Genomic DNA, 21,456 nt, shown 5'->3' with positions numbered 1-21,456 from the left:
TTTTAAGTTTTTAATCTTGAATAACGTTAATAATATCCATATTAATACAGAGCTTAGATTTATGGCAGTGTTTACATTTTGCTACATCAATCAGGAAAGTTACATTCTCTAGAGCTCCATGCTGACATATCTTATTTGCTCATTTTCTGATGATTTTAACACACATGTTCCTTATTTTCAAACTTGGTGCCCGACTCATTCGGACGGAAAGCAAATGTTCTAGTACCATTTTCAAGTGGCCTAAAAGACTGAAGGGTAACTAGCCCCACTCCCACGCCCCTTTTCCCACAAAGACATCTTATTAAATTTTAAATATCCGTTTGACTTAGCATAGTTGAAAGGTCCAGTAACTATGCCTCTGAAGATGAAATGACCCCCACGGCCCCTAGTGACACACAAGCTGTGAAATTTTTAAAACACGGGATATCAAGATACAACATGGAAGTCATAGAATAGAGACGATGAATTTATTTCATTAATTTTTTAAAAGCCTTTCTTTGCATTTGACATCTATTTCTTTTTGTTGTTGTTACTTTTTTTTATTGGTGTTTTTCTTTTGTATTTTGACTCCAAAGTGCGAATAAGGTTCATTTGGGCTAGTGATAGACATTTTTTTCGAAATAAATAAATTACCTTATCTACACATAAAGTTTGGATAAGAGCCAGAGTCCAGTCCCTACGGACTGTAGTTTGTCCAGGCAATTTGACTGATCCAGAGTAATACTAAAGATAAAACAAAGAAGAAAATACTCACAATGTTCCAGGAAATGGAGGAGTTTGAGGGGGCGTATGAGAGTGCCTTGAGTGATACCTCAAACTGTTAGTATTTGAACCAGGTGGAGCGGATGGAAGATTCTGTGATCGGCCAGTGGAGCCGCTAGCTCTGCTGGCATTGCTGGTTGACAGTGGCAAGAATGGCTCTTGATCCGCTACTTGGAGGTATCCTTTTCTGAAAAATAAATAAATTTTTTTCATATTCATGTTACCATAAAGAAAGAGTTTACAATACCTCACTCTTGTGTTGAGACTGTGCTTTAATTTCATTTGTTTATTTTTGTGACGACTAAACCAATTACACCACTCCTTATTTTTGGAGAAAATATTTTTGTTCTCTTTGAAACCTTATTGATTTTAAAACCAGATTACTTTTAGTAGTTACAACACTGTAGAACTGAAAATTGCAGAAATTTTCAGGAAACAAGACGAATATATATCTTAAACCGAGTTTACTTTCATTAGTTCTCTCCAATCTCTTTACTTTTCTCTAAAAACTTCATTCACCAAAGCCCTTATTTCAATAGATTAAATAATAATAATAAAAATTCAACTGAAAATATGGAGCAACATTAAAACTTAAAGCGAAGAGAAATTATTACATATATGAAGGAGGTAGCCCCCACCTCAACACCTCGCTCTTTACGCTAAAGTTTTTTACTACTTTTAAAAGAGCTAATTATTGTTCTAGTTTAACGACCATTGTGTTTCAGGAATCATTCTTAAAGAATTGGGACAAAATTCAAATTTTAGCGTAAAGAGCGAGGTATTGAGGAGGGGGCGACCTCCTTCACATAGGTAATAACTTCTGTTCGTTTTAATTTTTAATGTTGCTCTTTACTTTCAGTTGAAAAAAGTTGTTTTTTTATATTTAATTTCTGATCGTTCTTTAAATAATGCCAGAAAATCTGGCCCCACCTCCACGGAGAAATTTCCCTTCCCACAGAAATATCCTCTAGACAATTCAATCTCGATGAAAATTTATCCCGACAATTACCCTTAACAGCTCTACGCGTAAAATTGAGACGGCAAAAAAAAAGCAAGACATAAAAACAATTTTGTAGAGGAATTTTTGGCAAATTCCCCCAGTATATAATTTCCCTTGACACGTTCACCCGGTGGAAATCTCCCTCCCCCAATTTTCTCAGGTTGATTGCCTTTGATAGGTAAAATTAAACTTAATGAAGCTTATATTTTTGAAATCAGCATAATAATCCGATTCTTTTGATGTATCTATTCATATCAAAATACCGTTTTTTAGAGTTTTGGTTACTATTGAGCCAGGTTGCTCCTTACTTACAGTTCTTAACTCTAAGAACTTGGACAGTCTGCTGCAGGTCCATAGGACTTTACGTATCAAACCCTAGCAAAAATGCTTCCAAACCTGCCACAGCTTTACAACGATGCATTAATTATAGGTCCAATTTTCTTGTAAACAGGAAGCAAATTAAAACTACATTTTAGGTACATTTTACCTATCAAAATAAAAGCACAAGATCAGCAAGTCAAAGCTTCGAAAGTGTTGCCAACGTTGATAAGAGTTAAATTGTAAGTAAGAGTTAGAGATGAATCAAGGAGCTTTAAGTAGTTGTGAGCTAGTTTTATCGATATGATTGTATGATATCGATATGGCTGTATGATATCAATATGGCTGTATGACATCGGTATGGCTGTATGATATCGATATGGTTGTATGATATCAATATAGCTGTATGCTATCGATATGGCTGTATGATATCGACATGGCTGTATGATATCGATATGGCTGTATGATATCGATATGGCTGTATGATATCGATATGGCTTTATGATATCAATGTGGCTTATCGTATCGATATGGCTGTATGATATCGACATGGTTGTATGATATCGATACGGTTGTATGATATCGATATGGCTGTAAGATGTCAATATGGCTGTATGATATCGATATGACTGTATGATATCGATATGGCTGTGTGATATCGATATGGCTGTGAAATAATAATTTTTGTCCGTTTTGAGTCTATTATCCAGTTGAGTATCTATTTGGTAGATAAAGGCCCATTCTCATTTCAAACATTCCATAATAAATTCGTGGATTCAATAATTAGAGTTCTTTATGGTAATCAAATTGACCTATCTGTATCGGTGAGGCATCTTTACCGCGAGTATAAAATTCTACCGTTAGCAGGAATATGTGTATTCTATAATGCTCTGTTTATGTTTAAATATTTAGCTTCGGAGTTACCATCATGTTTTTCAGGAATGTTTAGTCTTGCGTCTACTACACACGATCATTTGACACGATCTTCTCAGTTGGTGCGAAGACCAGCTATGGTCACGTCTAGGTTTTCAATTCGCCATGTTGTTCCGTTAGTTTGGGAGAGTTTGCCAGAGGATTTGAGGAATGTTGGGGGTTTGCAGGATTTTCGTAAGTCGCTAAAGAACCATTGTTTTGATGTGTATATTTTGAATGGATTATTCCACGCCACTTAAGTTTTGTTTTTGAGGAGGGTTTAGTTGCAGCTGAATATGATTATAATTATTATAATTTTGTTGGGTATTGTTTGGAAGTTCGTTGGTTTTCGAGTCCGGTAAGTTGAGCTCTAATTATGTCTGAATTTTTTTTTATATTTTTTTTTTATTTATATTTTTTTTTTTTTGGTTTGTTGGTTTTTTGATTTGTTAGGTGGGTTTTCTCCCGCACAAGCATTGCTTCAGGGAATCGATGATGTATATATTTTTTTTTTTAAATAAACCCATTGTTACTTACTGAATACTTTGTCCAAGGATAATTTCTTTAAGCTGAGACCATTTTTATGTGTCTGCTACTCCTTGCACAAATATATGAGATCTTTTGTTTTTTTTTAATTATTCCTTTAATTAATTTTGTAATTAATTCCAAAATTCCTCGTTTCTTCCACAGTACAGAAGACCAAGCTTCACTTTGCCAAAATTTACTCTTTACTGTTGTTTTTTGTCATTTTTTGTCAACTACTAAATGGAAAAAGAAATCCAAGTAAAAGTAAAAATTTTGCGAGAGAGGTCTTCCGCCCCTTGACTCCTGCTCATTACCCCAAGTTTAACCAGTACTCAACGATAGGCATTAATATAATTAATATAATTAATTAATATAATTAATATAATTAATATAATATAATTAATATAAGCATTAATATAACCAGTGGGTAAAATAATAGCCAGTTGGTGCATGACTAAGGTTTAACTGAAAGCAATTTGGAGTAGAAAATAGAGTCGTTTTTCCAAGGCTTTTGCAAGTTTTAGGATTAAGCGTGGGGGTCAAGGGGGACCACAAGGACCCACAATACACAAGATCGTGTCTGTTCCTTTTCTATCGATCCTTACCTTCATTTGAAAAATTCTGCTTCTGTTCATTTTTAGCTTCACACTCAGGTGTGTCCAAGGTACTCAATTTAATTTCTTGATTCGATGTAAGCTACACTTGTTTTCTATTAATTTTGTTTAGAAATTATTTGCCCCTTTCCTGATGAAATTATGCAAATTCAGCAATGCTAATAATATTCGTTGGGTGGCTTTGACCTGTATGAATTTTACATATTCGTCACAAAGAAAAGTGAATTCTTTTGATGTGTATATTATTATAAATTTTTTTGGGGTGGGGGTGGGGGTGGGGGGGTAATTTAGGCCACTATTGACACGGGTTGCGCTATGCTGAACTTAAAATGATACATTCGTTATTTGGACTTAATGATTGTCACGACGAGTGGTGTTTACATTTAATTCATATTATTTGTAGTCGTGATTTATCCTTTTATTTTTATCTCTGATATACTTCCGATTCATAGCACAGGTCAAACAAATTTCAGACATTTTTTTTAGCTCTCTGATTAAAACGGATACCTTGTAATCATTGTAATTGCGACGCGATATCATGTTTTGCCAAAGTGGGCAATGGAGATAATAATGGCGGAAAAAAGAAATATTCCAAGCTAGGGGCTTGAATAATTCTGTTAGGTCGTATTTAGAACTTGGCAGTTTGATTTACATCGAGATCGCATATCTTCTTTTGCAGTATTTTCGTTGGCCCGATTCTCGTTTGTATTTTCTTTGGTTTCTTATTCTTTGATATTAATTAATTATATTTGAATTAACAAATTAATCATGGTTTTCTACATAGTTTAATTAATAAAATTAACAGAATTATAAAATTAATTAATTTAAAGAAAATTAACTGTTTCTTTCCTGTTGTTTTAATTTTCCCCCTCAAATCCTTGGAATTGCTATGCAAGGCCATGTTTCGCCGAAGTGGGCAGCGGAGCCAAATATGTTAATTGTCTGTGGTTTTAATTTTTCTTTACAAATAAAACACCTCATTTCGAGATTTAAAAAAAAAACATTTCAGAATTAAGGTCCTTAATTCTGCTTTACTTAATATTTGGTTGATTCATAGAATCTTTGTTAAAAATCACATCATACTTCTTGCTTCTTGGGCGTTTAAAAACCTTACGTTTGTAATTGTTTTTTTTTTTTAGTATTAATAAATTGATTGATTGATTGATTGACTTAAGCTTTAATAAGAAATTCTATAATAACTAAATTATTGGTCAAAAATTTAACTGTTGATTGAGATTTGTCATCTGGTTTGAGGCTTGCTGCCTCAAACCAGAAAAGTTAATAGCTTCCAACTATTATTTGTCACTGCAGCTAATAAAATATGTTCACATTATACATATAGCCGTCGTAGCCAAGTGGTTGGCGCACTAAAACAGGAGATCGAATCCTGGTGTCGCTGGTTATATTAAAAGTTAATAGCTTCCAACTATTATTTGTCACTGCAGCTAATAAAATATACTGCAGCTAATAAAGATCGAATCCTGGTGTCACTGGTTATTTGGTTTGGAACGGGGGTTAATGGATGTAAGAACAAAATTTGCACTTTACTGAAAAAATATAAATTTTTTTACTTTTATAAGTTTAATAAATCAAATAATATTAACATTTTGATTACTAAATATCAGTATATGTATATTAACCTGACAATGCACATTCATTTGTATTTTTTCAGTAAAGTGCAAATTTTGTTCAGGCCTTGGGAAGGCACAGGGGTTTTGCGGCCCACTTTTGTTGATTTCTGCTCGTTTTGAGTTTGACTCGGTTATTTATTGTAATTTCTGTTCGTTTTGGGTTTTATTTATTTATCGATGCTGATTTGTGGTAGTTTCACGCTTGGTAGATTATTTGATTTTATTTTTGCTCATTTTTTGTTTAATGGAGTTCTTTACTTTTCTTTGAAAAACTTGTTTTGTAGAAAAAGTTTGTTTAATTAATTTCTGTTCGTTTTATATTGACATAGTCTTTTCAGGGAAAAAGAAAATAATACTTTCAATCTTTTCGTTTTTTAATACTTTATAGTTTGGCCTGCTATTTATATGCTGGAGAAAAATTTTCAGCAATTTTTAACAACATACACCCTTGTTATTTGGTTTGGAACGGGGGTTAATGGATGTAAGAACAAAATTTGCACTTTACTGAAAAAAAAAATGTTTTTACTTTTATAAGTTTAATAAATCAAATAATATTAACATTTTGATTACTAAATATCAGTATATGTATATTAACCTGACAATGCACATTCATTTGTATTTTTTCAGTAAAATGCAAATTTTGTTCAGGCCTTGGGAAGGCATAGGGGTTTTGCGGCCCACTTATGTTAATTTCTGCTCGTTTTGAGTTTGACTCGGTTATTTATTGTAATTTCTGTTCGTTTTGGGTTTCATTTATTTATCGATGCTGATTTGTGGTAGTTTCACGCTTGGTAGATTATTTGATTTTATTTTTGCTCTTTTTTTGTTTAATGGAGTTCTTTACTTTTCTTTAAAAAACTTTTTTTGTAGAAAAAGTTTGTTTAATTAATTTCTGTTCGTTTTATATTGACATAGTCTTTTCAGGGAAAAAGAAAATAATACTTTCAATCTTTTCGTTTTTTAATACTTTATAGTTTGGCCTGCTATTTGTATGCTGGAGAAAAATTTTCAGCAATTTTTAACAACATACACCCTTTTAAAAATCAGTACACAAATAGAAATGTTTAATTTAGTTTCATACCTCCTCTAGTTGACCTGAAATGGAAAACTTGATACCACTCGCAAAAAAATCTGTTTACTTACTTTGATAGCTAGGATACATTTACGCTATTTTGATTTGGTTAAATTTTAAGAGCAGAAGTAGCCTCGAAAGTTAGAACATAATACCCACAGTCGTTCTTGGGATACTGCTGAGATGCCTTATCGGGAATTAGCATTATCACAGTGCATTTTGATTTATCTTAAGGCAATATAAAGTTTTTAAACATAATGGGCAAATGGGAGGGTGGGAGACTAGTTGCCCTCCAAACACTTTTGACTATTAAAAAGAGCATCAACCCTTTCTATTTTCAATCGAATGAGCCCTTTTCAAAGTTCCCACTATATTTCCTTCGATACGAAGTGCGCTGATCTAAACAACAACAACAACAAAAAATAATAACTTATACCCACATCGATCTTTACTATAAAAATGTCAAGCCTTCCAATCACTTTCGACTATTAAAAAGGGCACTAGGCTTTTCGATTTCCAATCGAATGAGCACTTTTGCAAACGACAACGCTTGATGGGCGGGGGGGGGGGCGCTAGTGGCCCTCAAATCACTTTCGACTATTAAAAAGGGCAGTAGCCACTCTAATGTCTAATCGAATGAGCCAATTTCGAAGTTTCTACGACAGTGCCTTGTATAAAAAACCTTATATGCCCCCAGGGCATAACTTAAAACCCTTGCCCTAAGGGTTGTGGGGGTGTGTCCTCCTGAAAAACATATTTTCTTTCTGGAAATCAACTACGCTGAACAAAATGGCTATCTCAAAATTTTGATTGGATGGGAATGATTGGCGTGGGGGGGGGAGTTGCCCTCCAATCACTTTCGACTGTTAAAAAGGGTATTAGCCCTTTGAATTTCCAATCGAATGAGCCTGTTTTGAAGTTTATACGACAACGCCTTCTATAAAAACCTTATATCGTCCCCTGAGAGCGGTTTTGTCGTATCTGCGACTTTTTGGAGAAGTGCAGTTAGGACTGCCATCTAACGTGAAATTTTTTGCTCTATCCGATTCCGTCGACCATTTTGTTGTAGCTCAGCTAGAAGTGCCCCAATTTTAGATTTCTTATTTATTGTATCTCACACTTTGCTCTTTTGTTAAGAGCGGTTTTCTCGTACCTCATATGGGAAAATTTCATGGGCATTTTTGCTGCAACTCCGTCAACGTATACTTTTGAAGAAGAAAAGATTTGGTTAAAGTTTCACAATGAGACCCAAACGGACATTGTTTACATCCGCACAAGCTGCACAATATTTGCAGGAATCCAGGTACCTCATTTTTGTGGAATTGACTAATATTTTGTTCCAAGAGTATATAAAAATTTGATATACTCTTGGAACAAAATATTAAATAGGCTACAAATCAGGTAGCCTATTTAATAGGCTACCTGATTTTTTATGATTTTTGGGGCACATCAGTGGTCAGAATAAATCTTGGCTATGGTTTTTGGTAGTGTTTCCTTGTAATGCAGCAGCCTGTTTGTTAAGAAATTTACAGCTCTGGATCTTCCTGTAGCTTCAGCTGCCAAGCTTGGACACACCCTTAAAGATCTAAGTGATCTGACCCACACACAACATACAGGAGCTTGACAACCATGTAACTACAGAAATGATATTTGAGTGCTTCTCATTTACTGTGTGTTGCAATTACATTATTATGAAGATCCCCCCCTCCCCTAGACGGACTATAAACTCCACTTTTAATACTGTTTTAGGGATTTTATGAGATAGAATCTTTAAGCTTTGAAAAAGATCGAAAGATGTGTTTAAAAAGTACCGAAAAATTTCTGTACACACCCTCCCTCGTTGTCGAGATTTCCCCCCCCCCCAGACTGGAAGGCTGGATCCGCCCAGGATCCGCCCCTGTGTAGTATTATTTGAAAAACTACGTTTTCTAAAGAGTTAAAGAGGCTGAGTCACAAGTTCAAACTTTAAAACATACAGGGATTAGGAATTACAACTGAAAGGTTGCAGTCGGTCTTGTCAGGTTAAGAGGACTATTTTGATCTAATTTAATAATGAAATACTATGATTTTAGGAATTTCAAAAATTAATATGGGCTCTTATGGGAAAAAGAGGTTTTTCGTAAATGTAAATTCGGGGGATAATTTTTTCGGTCTGAAAATATAAAAATGCCCTAACAGGTCGAATTCCTCTTCGAATGAGTCCTCATTCACCCGGATCCGTTGCCAACTGGGCCTGTAGGCTTGTCAGATAAAAAAAATAACTTTATGATAATCTAGTGACTATATTTGAGTTTTGAACAACAGATAAGGAGGTGCTAAATTGAGCTGAAATTTTGAGGATAAGCTTTCATGCCTTCGGACAGCTTATCTTCTAAGTCTCAGTCTGATCGGTAGACGTTAAAGGGAGGTGGTGGTGGGAGGGTTGAAACTTCCGGCCCACTTTCCCCCATGAAGATAATCTCAGAGGGGGGTGAAATTTTGCATGTTTCTTAGTTTGAGCTTAGGCTACAAAATGCGATCACCGCCGTCTCTCTGCGACCGCTAGGATCGGAAGTGGCTTAACATTGTGGTGGGTCGCCTTTTTAAAGAGGCACAAGTGTGCCTCCTTGAACTTTTCTGACTGGTGTACTCAAGACTTAAGCTATAGTTTTTTGTTCGTTTTTTCTAGCGAGGAAGATCTATCTTCTGATTCAGAAAAAGGAAGTGACCCTCTCTATCGACCTGAACTAGATGCAAGCAGCCTTTCAGAACAAAATTTCCGAGAATCTGATCAGGAAGTAGCTGAGCCTCTTCAAGAAAATGTGGATTATGATCCCTTTTCAGAGGTTAATATCAGTGTTGGCTGTGGTTCTAGTTCAAGTGCCATAACAGGTTCAGTGGCAGCAGAAAATCAGGAGCACCTCGAGATTCAGAAAAGTGGCAGCAGAAAAATAGTTTGTCGTATCTTCATGGTGAAAAGAATAGGCAGCCCACACCATTTTATCGTATCTAAGTTTACTCCCATTTCGTTAAGGGCGGATTGTCGTATCTGTATTTCATTTCAAGTTTCGACAATGAAAACTTTAAATTTTCCATCTCATATTGGGGAGACCTTCCTTCTTATTTTTTCTCTTTTTTTTGATGTATTTGCGAAGAAAATCGGTTGTACCGTGTAAGTTCCAGCAAAGGTGAAATTTTCAAAGTCGTTTTTCTCGGAATTTTGAAAACCTTAGTTACGACAAAACCACTCTCAGGGGAAGATATGCCTCCAGGGCATAACTTAAAATTCTTGCCCTGAGGGTTGTGGGGGAGGGCCCTCCTTAAATACATATTTTCTATCTGAAAATCAACTACGCTGAACAAAATGGCTATCTCAAAATTTTGATTGGATGTATTTGTGGGAATGATGGGCGTGAAGGGGGGGGGGCTAGTTGCCCTCCAATAACTTTCGACTATTAAAAAGGGCACTAGCCATTCCAATTTCCAATCAAATGAGCCCTTTTGAAGTTTCTACGACAACACTTTCAATGAAAACTTTATATGCCCCAGGGCATAACTTATAGTCCTTGCCCTGAGGGTTGTGGGGGAGGGTCCTCCTCAAAAATATGTTTTCTATCGGGAAATCAACTACCCTGAACAAAATGGCTATCTCAAAATTTTTATTGGGTGTGTTTGGGGGGAATGATGGGTGTGGGGGGGGGGGAGGGCTAGTTGCCCTCCAATCACTTTCGACTATTAATAAGAGCACTAACCCTTTGAATTTCCAGTCGAATGAGCTTTTATTGACGTTTCTACGACAACGCCTTCTTTAAAAACCTTATATACCCCCAGGGCATAACTTAAAACCCTTGCCCTGAGGGATGTGGGGGAGTGTCCTCCTCAAAAACATATTTTCTATTTGGAAATCAACTAAGCTGAACAAAATGGCAATCACTTTAGAAAATTAAAAAGTGCACTAGCCCTTTGAATTTCCAGTCGAATGAGCTTTTATTGACTTTTCTACGACAACGCCTTCTTTAAAAACCTTATATACCCCCATGGCATAACTTAAAACCCTTGCCCTGAGGGATGTGGGGGAGTGTCCTCCTCAAAAACATATTTTCTATCAGGAAACCAACTATGCTGAACAAAATAGCAATCACTTTCGACTATTAAAAAGCGTATTAGCCCTTTGAATTTCCAATCGAATGAGCCTGATTTAAAGTTTCTACGACAACGCCTTCTATAAAAACCTTATATGCCCCCAGGGCATACTTAAAACCCTTGCTCTGATGGTTGTCGGGGAGTGTCCTCCTCAAAAACATATTTTCTATCTGGAAATCAAGTACGCTGAACAAAATGGCTATCTCAAAATTTTGATTGGATGTGTTTGGGGGAATGATGGGCGGGGGGGGGGGCTAATTGCCCTCCATTCACTTTCGACTATTAAAAAGGGTACTAGCCCTTTGAATTTCCAATCGAATGATCCTGTTTTAAAGTTTCTACGACAACACTTTCTATAAAAACCTTCTATACCCCCAGGCCATAACTTAAAACCCTTGCCCTGAGGGTTGTGAGGGAGTGTCCTCCTCAAAACATATTTTCTATCTGGAAAACAACTACGCTGAATAAACTGGCTATCTCAAAATTTTGATGGGATGTGTTTGAGGGAATGAGGGTTGGGGGGGGGGGAGGGCTGGTTGCCCTCCAATCCCTTTTGACTATTAAAAATGGTACTATCCTTCTGAAACTCCCAGCGATACAATTTTTTTTTAAATTTCCGCAAAAGCGCCTTGAATAAAAACCTTATTTACTCCCAGGGGCTACTTTAAAATTCTACCCCTGAGGGTTGTGTGGATATGCCTTCCTTAAAACCATATATTCTATGTGGAAATCAACTACGCTGAACAAAATGTATATCTCAAAATTGTGATCGGATGTATCTGGGGGAATGATGGGCGTGCGTGGGGGGCAAGTTGCCCTCCAATCATTTTCGACTATTAAAAAGGGTACTAGCCCTTTGAATTTCCAATCGAATGAGCCTGCTTTGAAGTTTCTACGACAACGGCTTCTGTAAAAACCTTATATGCCCTCAGGGCATAACTTAAAACTCTTGCCCTGAAGGTTGTGTGGGAGTGTTCTCCTCAAAAACATTTTTTCTATCAGGATATCAACTACGCTGAACAAAATGGCTATCTCAAAATTTTGATTTGATGTGTTTGGGGGACTGATGTGCGTGGGGGGGGCTCTTTACCCTCCAATCACTTTTGACTATTAAAAGGGCACTAGCCACTCCCATTTCCAATCGAATGAGCCCTTTTCGAAGTTTCTACGACAACTTCTTCGATACGAAGTGCCCGGGTATGGAGAAAAAAAAAGCAAAAAACAACACATTGTGCCCACCATTGATGTTTTCCATGAGAAAATTGAAAAAAAAATCCCTCCCCCTTTAGACATGGGTAATATATTTTGCCCCTCTCCTACCGCTAAATTTTTATGAATTGACGCTACTGGGAATGAGACCTATTGGAAAAATTTCCCGAGTTAAAAAGAATGTAAGTGAAGTAATGAGAAATCTGTTAAGGAAAGTGTGTTTTTATTTCATTTTGTCACTACTAAAGACTAACTACTTTCAACTATGTTGAAAAAAATGGATATTTCAAAATTTTAATTCGATGTGTTTGGGAAAATGGTATGCATGAGAGGGGCGTTAGTCGCTATCCAATCACTTTCAACTATTAAAAAAGACACTAGCCCTTTCAATTTCCAATTGAATGAGCCCTTTTGAAGTTTCTACAACAGCGCTTTCAATAAAAACTTTATATGTCCCCAGGGCATAACTTAAAACCATTGCCCAGAGGGCTGTGGGGGGGGGGGGGGAGGTTGTCATACTGCCAGACAAAATGTCTAAAACTTTAAAATACGTTGAAAAAAATGGTTATCTAAAAATTTTGATTGGATGTGTTTGGGGAAAAGGTGGGCGTGAGAGGGGTTTCGTTGCCCTCAAATCACTTTCGACTATTAAAAAGGGTACTAGTCCTTTGAATTTCAAATCGAATGAGCCCTTTCTCAAGTTTCTACGACAAAGATTTCAATGAAAACCTTATATGCCCCCAGGGCATAACTTATAATCCTTGTCCTGAGGGTTGTGGGGGAGTGTCCTCTTCAAAACTAAGTTTTCTATGTAGAAATCAACTACACTTAACAAAATAGCTATCTCAACATTTTTATTGGATATATTGGGGGCACTAAGGGGGGTGGGGGGGGGCTAGTTGCCCTCCAATCAGTTTCGACTGTTAAAAGGGCACTAGCCCTTTTAATTTCCAGTCGAATGAGCTTTTATTGAAGTTTCTACGACAACACCTTCTTTTAAAACCTTATATACCCCCAGGGCATAACTTAAAACCCTTACCCTGAGGGATGTGGGGGAGTGTCCTCCTCAAAAACATATTTTCTATCTGTAAATCAACTACGCTGAACAAAATGGCTATCTCAAAATTTTGATTGGATGTGTTTGGAGCAATGCTGTGCGTGGGGGGGGGGCTAGTTGCCCTCCAATCACTTTCGACTATTAAAAAGGGCACTAGCCACTCCCATTTCCAATCGAATGAGCCCTTTTCGAAGTTTCTACGACAACGCTTTCTATAAAAACCTTATATGCCCCCAGGGCATAAATTAAAACCCTTGCCCTGAGGGTTGTGGGGGAGTGCCCTCCTCAAAAACATATTTTTCTATCTGGAAATCAACTACGCTGAACAAAATGGCTGTCTCAAAATTTTGATTGGATGTATTTGGGGGAATGATGGGCGTGGAGGGGGGGGGGGGCTAGTTGCCCTCCAATAACTTTTGACTATTAAAAAGGGCACTAGCCATTCCAATTTCCAATCAAATGAGCCCTTTTGAAGTTTCTACGACAACACTTTCAATGAAAACTTTATATGCCCCCAGGGCATAACTTATAGTCCTTGCCCTGAGGGTTGTGGGCGAGTGTCCTCCTCAAAAATATGTTTTCTATCGGCAAATCAACTACCCTGAACAAAATGGCTATCTCAAAATTTTTATTGGGTGTGTTTGGGGGGGAATGATGGGTGTGGGGGGGGGGAGGGCTAGTTGCCCTCCAGTCACTTTCGACTATTAATAAGAGCACTAACTCTTTGAATTTCCAGTCGAATGAACTTTTATTGAAGTTTCTACGACAACGCCTTCTTTATAAACCTTATATACCCCCATGGCATAACTTAAAACCCTTGCCCTGAGGGATGTGGGGGAGTGTCCTCCTCAAAAACATATTTTCTATCTGGAAATCAACTCAGCTGAACCAAATGGCAATCACTTTTGAAAATTAAAAAGGGCACTAGCCCTTTGCAGTTCCAGTCGAATGAGCTTTTATTGAATTTTCTACGACAACGCCTTCTTTAAAAACCTTATATACACCCATGGCATAACTTAAAACCCTTGCCCTGAGGGATGTGGGGGAGTGTCCTCCTCAAAAACATATTTTCTATCAGGAAATCAACTATGCTGAACAAAATAGCAATCACTTTCGACTATTAAAAAGGGTATTAGCCCTTTGAATTTCCAATCGAATGAGCCTGATTTGAAGTTTCTACGACAACGCTTTCTATAAAAACCTTATATGACCCCAGGGCATACTTAAAACCCTTGCCCTGATGGTTGTGGGGGAGTGTTCTCCTCAAAAACATATTTTTTCTATCTGAAAATCAAGTACGCTGAACAAAATGGCTATCTCAAAATTTTGATTGAATGTGTTTGGGGGAATGATGGGCGTGGGGGGGGGGGGGGCTAATTGCCCACCATTCACTTTCGACTATTAAAAAGGGTACTATCCCTTTGAATTTACAAGCAAATGAACCGGTTTTGAATTTTCTACAACAAAACCTTCTATAAAAACCTTATATTCCTCAAGGGCATAACTTAAAACCTATGTCCTAAAAGCCGTGTGGCTGAGTCTCCTCAAAAACATATTTTGTTCTGTATAATAACTACGCTGAATAAACTGGCTATCTCAAAATTTCGATGGGATGTGTTTGGGCGAATGATGGGTGTGGGGGGGGGGGGCTAGTTGCCCACCAAACACGATTGACTATTAAAAAGGGCACAAGCCCTCTGAATTCCCAATCGAATGACCCTTTTTTTAAGTTTCTTCGACAACGCTTTCTATAAAAACCTTATATGCCCCCAGGCCATAACTTAAAACCCTTGCCCTGAGGGTTGTGGGGGAGTGTCCTCCTCAAAAACATATTTTCTATCTGGATATCACCTACGCTGAACAAAATGGATATCTCAAAATTGTGATCGGATGTATTTGGGGGAATGATGGGCGTGGGGGGGGGGCTAGTTGCCCCCCAATCGCTTTCGACTATTAAAAAGGGTACTAGCCCTTTGAATTTCCAATCGAATGAGCCTGTTTTGAAGTTTCTACGACAACGCCTTGTATAAAAACCTTATGTGCCCCCAGGGCATAACTTAAAACCCTTTCCCTGATGGTTATGGGGGAGTGTCCTCCTCAAAAACATATTTTCTATCTGGAAAACAACTACGCTGAACAAAATGGCTATCTCAAAATTTTGATTGAATGTGTTTGGGGGAATGATGGGCGTGGGGGGGGGGCTATTTACCCTCCAATCACTTTTGACTATTAAAAGGGCACTAGCCACTCCCATTTCCAATCGAATGAGCCCTTTTCGAAGTTTCTACGACAACTTCTTCGATACGAAGTGCCCGGGTATGGAGAAAAAAAAAAGCAAAAAACAACACATTGTGCCCACCATTGATGTTTTCCATGACAAAATTGAAAAAAAAATCCCTCCCCCTTTAGACATGGGTAATATATTTTGCCCCTCTCCTATCGCTAAATTTTTATGAATTGACGCTACTGGGAAGGGGACCTATTGGAGAAATTTCCCGAGTTAAAAAGAATGTAAGTGAAGTAATGAGAAATCTGTTAAGGAAAGTGTGTTTTTATTTCATTTTGTCACTACTAAAGACTAACTACTTTCAACTACGTTGAACAAAATGGATATTTCAAAATTTTAATTCGATGTGTTTGGGAAAATGGTGGGCTTGAGAGGGGTGTTAGTCGCTATCCAATCACTTTCAACTATTAAAAAAGACAATTTCCTTTTCAGTTTCATACCGAATGAGCCTTTTCGAAGTTTCAACCACAACGCTTTCAATAGAAACCTTATGTGCCCCCGGGGCATAACTTACAACCCCTGCCCTGAGCGCTGTGGGGGGGGGGGTTGTCATACTTAAAGACCTAATTTCCAAAAATTTCAACTACGTTGAATAAAATGGCTATCTAAAAATTTTGATTGGATGTGTTTGGGGAAAAGGTGGGCGTGAGAGGGGTTTCGTTGCCCTCAAATCACTTTCGACTATTAAAAAAGGTACTAGTCCATTGAATTTCAAATCGAATGAACTCTTTTTCAAGTTTCTACGACAAAGATTTCAATAAAAACATAATATGCCCCCAGGGCATAACTTATAATCCTTGCCCTGAGGGTTGTGGGGGAGTGTCCTTTTCAAAAATATATTTTCTATCTGGAAATCAACTACGCTAACCAAAATAGCTATTCTAAAAAATTTTATTGGATGTGTTTGGGGTAATCATGGGCGTGGGGGGGCTAGTTGCCCTCCAATCACTTTCGACTATTAAAAGGGCACTAGCCCTTTAAATTTCCAGTCGAATGAGCTTTTATTGAAGTTTCTACGACAACGCCTTCGTAAAAAACCTTATATACCCCAAGGGTATAACTTACACCCATGGCCATGAGAGATCCGGGGGTATATCTTCCTTAATAACATAATTAATATCTCGAAATCAACTACACTGAGACAAAATGGATGTCTAAAAATTTTGATTGGATGTTTTTGGGGAAATTATGGCGTGGGGGGGTGGGGGGGGGGCTAGTTGCCCTCCAATCCCTTTCGACTATTAAAAATGGCACAAGCCACTCCAATGTCTAATCAAATGAGCCCTTTTCGAAGTTTATACAACAGCGCCTTCTATAAAAATCTTATATGCCCCCAGGGCATAAATTAAAACCCTTGCCCTGAGGGTTGTGGGGGAGTGCCCTCCTCAAAAACATATTTTCTATCTGGAAATCAACTACGCTGAACCCCTGAGGGAGGGTTGGGGGGCTAGTTGCCCTTCAATCACTTTCGACTATTAAAAAGGGTACTAGCCCTTTGAATTTCCAATCGAATGAGCCTGTTTTGAAGTTTCTACGACCACGCCTTCTATAAAAACCTTATATGTCCCCAGGGCAAAACTTAAAACCCTTGCTCTGAGGGTTGTGGGGGAGTGTCCACCTAAAAAAGAAATTTTCTATCTGAAAATCAACTACACTGAACAAAATGGCTATCTCATAATTTGGATTGGAGGTATTGGGGAAACTGAGTGCCGTGGGGGGGGGGGGCTAATTGCACTCCAATCACTTTCGACTATTAAAAAGGGTAGTAGCCCTTCGAATTTCCAATCGAATGAGCCTTTTATGAAGTTTCTACGACAACGCCTTCTACAAAAACCTTATAGGCCTCCAGAGCAAAACTTAAAACCCTTGCCCAGAGGGTTGTGGGGGAGTGTCCTCCTCAAAAACATATTTTCTATCTGAAAATCAACTACGCTGAACAAATTGGCTATCTCAAAATTTTGATTGGATGGGTTTGGGGGATTGATGGGCGTGGGGGGGCGGGGGCTAGTTGCCCTCCAATGACTGTCGACTATTAAATATGGCACTAGCCACTCTCATTTCCAATCGAATAAGCCCTTTTCGAAGTTTCTACGAAAACTCTTTCGATACGAAGTGCCCGGGTATGGAGAAAAAACAAAAAACAACACATTGTGCCCACATCGTTTTTTACTTAGGCAGTGCTAGCGCGCTGCCTATGATACCAGACAAATACATTAAAGTGATTAGTGCTATACACGAGAATAACACTGCTGCGGTTAAGGTAGGAAATGAAGTTAGCAGCTGGTTTTATATTAAATCAAGAGTTAAGCAGGGTTGTGTTCTATCTTCTTTATATGGTACAAAAGGATTTTTTCCGGTGGAGGGGGGGGGGGGGTACAAAAAAACTTTAAAAACCGAATAAAAAAAATTCTTATATTCATTTTGGTTACGTTTTTACGAGTCGGACAAACATTTCGGAGGGGGGTGTGTGTTAAACCCCCAAACATCCCCCTGGATACGGCCGTGGGCGTGTACACAGGTTTTTTTTTCGGGGAGGGGGAGGGGGATTAGAAGTCGTTCTTGATAATTTGAATAAGAAGTCCCCAGAAATTTGGAAAAAAAAATTAGATTTTGGGGATGGTACCCAAAGTCCCCATCCCACTTTTGATGCCTGATGCAAAATGGTAATAACACATGGTGACAGGGAAATAAAATGATCTAACCAAACCAATGCCAGGTTTTCTTGCCTAGGTTTGTAAACAGCTGGAAACTTTTAGCTATACTTGGGGCGAAGGGGTGGGGGTGGGGGGTCAATAAACCAGGTCAATAAACAGCATCCGTAGAGGGTACAAGACAAATTGGACACTAGCCTTTTATGAATGCAGCAACAATACCCAATAATTTAAGAAAGGAAAATGCTTAAACACAATCAGACACACAAACAAAATCAAATACAGTGTTTTGTGTTTTCCTTCTTTATTTCTATTCCATCAGTTATTAGACGTAATATGATGGTATGTTGACGCATGGTTATTGTGACGTAATATCAGTTATTTTGAGTTATATGGTAGGTAATAAAACAATACCTACATACAAACTTAAGACCCAAACAAAACAATAATCACATCTAAGGAGATACAGATATATAAATCGTGGCCAATCGTCAAGGGCTAAATGGAAAGCAGGTCGGGGTGAGAGGATGTCATAAAGAAAGAATTAAGGGAAAATGGACCTCCTGGGACATTGCAAAGAGGGAGACTTTGAATAGATTGGGATGGGGGAGGAGCGTGCAAAAATGTGATGACGTTCATATATATATATATATATATATATATATATATATATATATATATATATATATATATATATATATATATATATATATATATATATATATATATATATATATATATATATATATATATATATATATATATATATATATATAAATATATATATATATATATATATATATATATATATATATATATATATATATATATATATATATATATATATATATATATATATATATATATATATATATATATATATATATATATATATATATATATATATATAAATATATTTATATATATATATATATAAATAATATATATATATAAATATATATATATATATATATATATATATATATATATATATATATATATATATATATATATATATATATATATATATATATATATATATATATATATATATATATATATATATATATATATATATATATATATATATATATATATATATATATATACTCATATATGTAGATTTATACAAAAAAAGAATTTGGTCAAGAACATGAAAAATAATGCCTGAACAAAACTATGGTTTTGAAAAAACAATTACCTTGTTTTTAGATATATCCATACATGAGATCCAATCCAAACTAGAATAGTGAAAAGAAGACCGGTGGCAACTGTAGACAAAAACATGAAAGCAATGCCATACCTAAAAAAATTTTCATTGTACTTATAAAGTGATTTTTCGTAGAATTTTCTGATTGGCTTAAATACTTGATGAAACATTCTGACTGGCTCGAATCAGAGATTGGCTCAAATCTCTGGATTATCTGCTGATGATGGCCACTGCTGATGACTACATGTGACCAAAATATCCAGAGATATTTTTTGTTGTTTCACTATCAAGTAAAAGAATTTGTCCCTATTGATCTGTTATTATCACGTACAAATGCACACTAACGTTAATTAAGTAAAATTAAAAGCTAAAATTAAGCTTAAATATTACGTAAAAAATAGTGGTTTTTACTATCTACAATAACACAAATAAAAAGAAACTGAATTATTCCAAAACCTAAACAAAAATAGAACCAAATTATTGTTTTCTTTTTTTGTTTTTTCCTCCTTAAATAAGAAAACTAAAAAAAGGTTCATCCGTCCTGACGAAAGCGCAAGTTCTTTTTGAGGGGGGGGGGACTCGACTTCGAAAGAAGTGCCATAAATAGAAAAATGTAGGAAACAAATGAAAATCCATAAGAGCGTCAATGAAGGAAGGGGCATGAATCTCTTCACACGGACCAGCATAATAAGACGGATCTTACACAACTGCTTTTCACGTATACAGAAATATATACATAAAAAAAATACAAAATTTAACCTACATTCCTACTTCACACATGTGAAATACGGCTTTTTGGTATTGTTGATGTGGCTGCCGACAGTCCACTAAACTAGCCAGCATACTTAGGTTATGAGATGCGGTACCCAGGTGCCGTTTTAATCTCTCAGCCACTACCCTCACCTAAAATAAATAAAAAATTATAATAAATAATACTTATAATTATGGATAAAATAACATAGATAACAACTAATAATAAACACTATTTAAAGTCAATCTTAATGGCAACCTGCGACAAATGGAGTAATAATCTTTTATGAACTCCTGCAAATTTTGTCAAAGTTCATGCAACAAACGCTGCCCCTCCCCAATTCCAATGGCCCCTTACTGCAATCAGTCACTACCCTCACCTTAACCACAGCAAATTTTTAATCCCAGAAAGTTCCCATCTAAAGCTGCTACTAAAATGTTTCAGCAATTAGGAAAATTTTTGCCGACTATTTTTACAGGAAGAGCTGCTAAGTTGCTGCGCGACATATTATAAAGGGGTCACCCATCAGGTTGGCGCGTCAAAGTGGAGAACTATGAAAGTGGAGTCAAGGTGTAGTCAAGATGCAGAACTATCGACAAGATAGATAATAAATGAGTAGGATTAGAACAAAATTAAGCGAAATTCACGCAAACAAGGTCAAAATCTCACATCAAGAGCACTAACAGGTTTTCAGAATTTCGGACAAGTCAATATGGCGGTAACCATCAGGTCAGCAGCAGATTTAGCCGCAAATCAAGTCAGATCATAAACATATTGGATTAGCAATAAATGTTGCCAAATTTTCAAAAAAAATTCAAAAATTTCACATTATAAGCTGTTAATAAATGTCTGTAAATTCAGGACGAAAAAAATCAGGACATAGATTTCTTCATCAGCAAGCCTTGGCCAAAAACTGAATAGGAGTATCAGGAATTACATGGATAAAAAAACCGTATAGTATCAGCGAAAAGCTAGCAGGATACCGCAAAAATATTCTACGCTCGATTACTAGGGCTTTCCAATTAATTTACAAGTTTTCAATTATGTGACCATGACCACAAGTATATTCCTATTCCTTAAAACAATACCGACTTTAGTTCAGCTTTCAAATCCAATACACCTTATAGTAATAATTATAGTAATTATAGTAATAATTTGTTTATTATAGTAATAATTACAGTAATTATAGTAATAATTTTTTAAATGTAACATTGTTAAAGCCTTGTGCAAACCCTGTTGTCTTGCTATTGTAACATCACGTTGGAACGGCAGGCCCTGCAAATTGGCCTGAACTGATTGACAGCACATTCACGTTATTACGTTTTCTCACCTTTG

At 36.6% G+C, this 21,456-nt stretch overlaps 1 protein-coding gene across 1 annotated transcript in view; it reads right to left on the bottom strand.

Annotated features, from left to right (window-relative positions):
* Positions 1-21,456, bottom strand: part of LOC148941844 (protein tweety-like) — a 98,488-nt gene that overhangs the window by 3,374 nt on the left and 73,658 nt on the right. Inside the window, exons 9-11 of the mRNA XM_089103000.1 lie at positions 20,134-20,273; positions 19,362-19,463; positions 755-949 (exon numbers count right to left, since the gene is read on the bottom strand). Coding sequence (XP_088959126.1) covers positions 755-949; positions 19,362-19,463; positions 20,134-20,273 — 437 coding nt within the window. The remainder of the gene's footprint in view (positions 1-754; positions 950-19,361; positions 19,464-20,133; positions 20,274-21,456) is intronic.

This window comes from Artemia sp. Qi Xiang Cuo, chromosome 17 (assembly GCF_049724085.1).
Source record: "Artemia sp. Qi Xiang Cuo chromosome 17, ASM4972408v1, whole genome shotgun sequence".
Classification (NCBI taxonomy): Eukaryota; Metazoa; Arthropoda; class Branchiopoda; order Anostraca; family Artemiidae; genus Artemia; species Artemia sp. Qi Xiang Cuo.
Note: the sequence above shows the minus strand (reverse complement) of the source record. Positions and strands in the feature narration are given on the sequence as shown.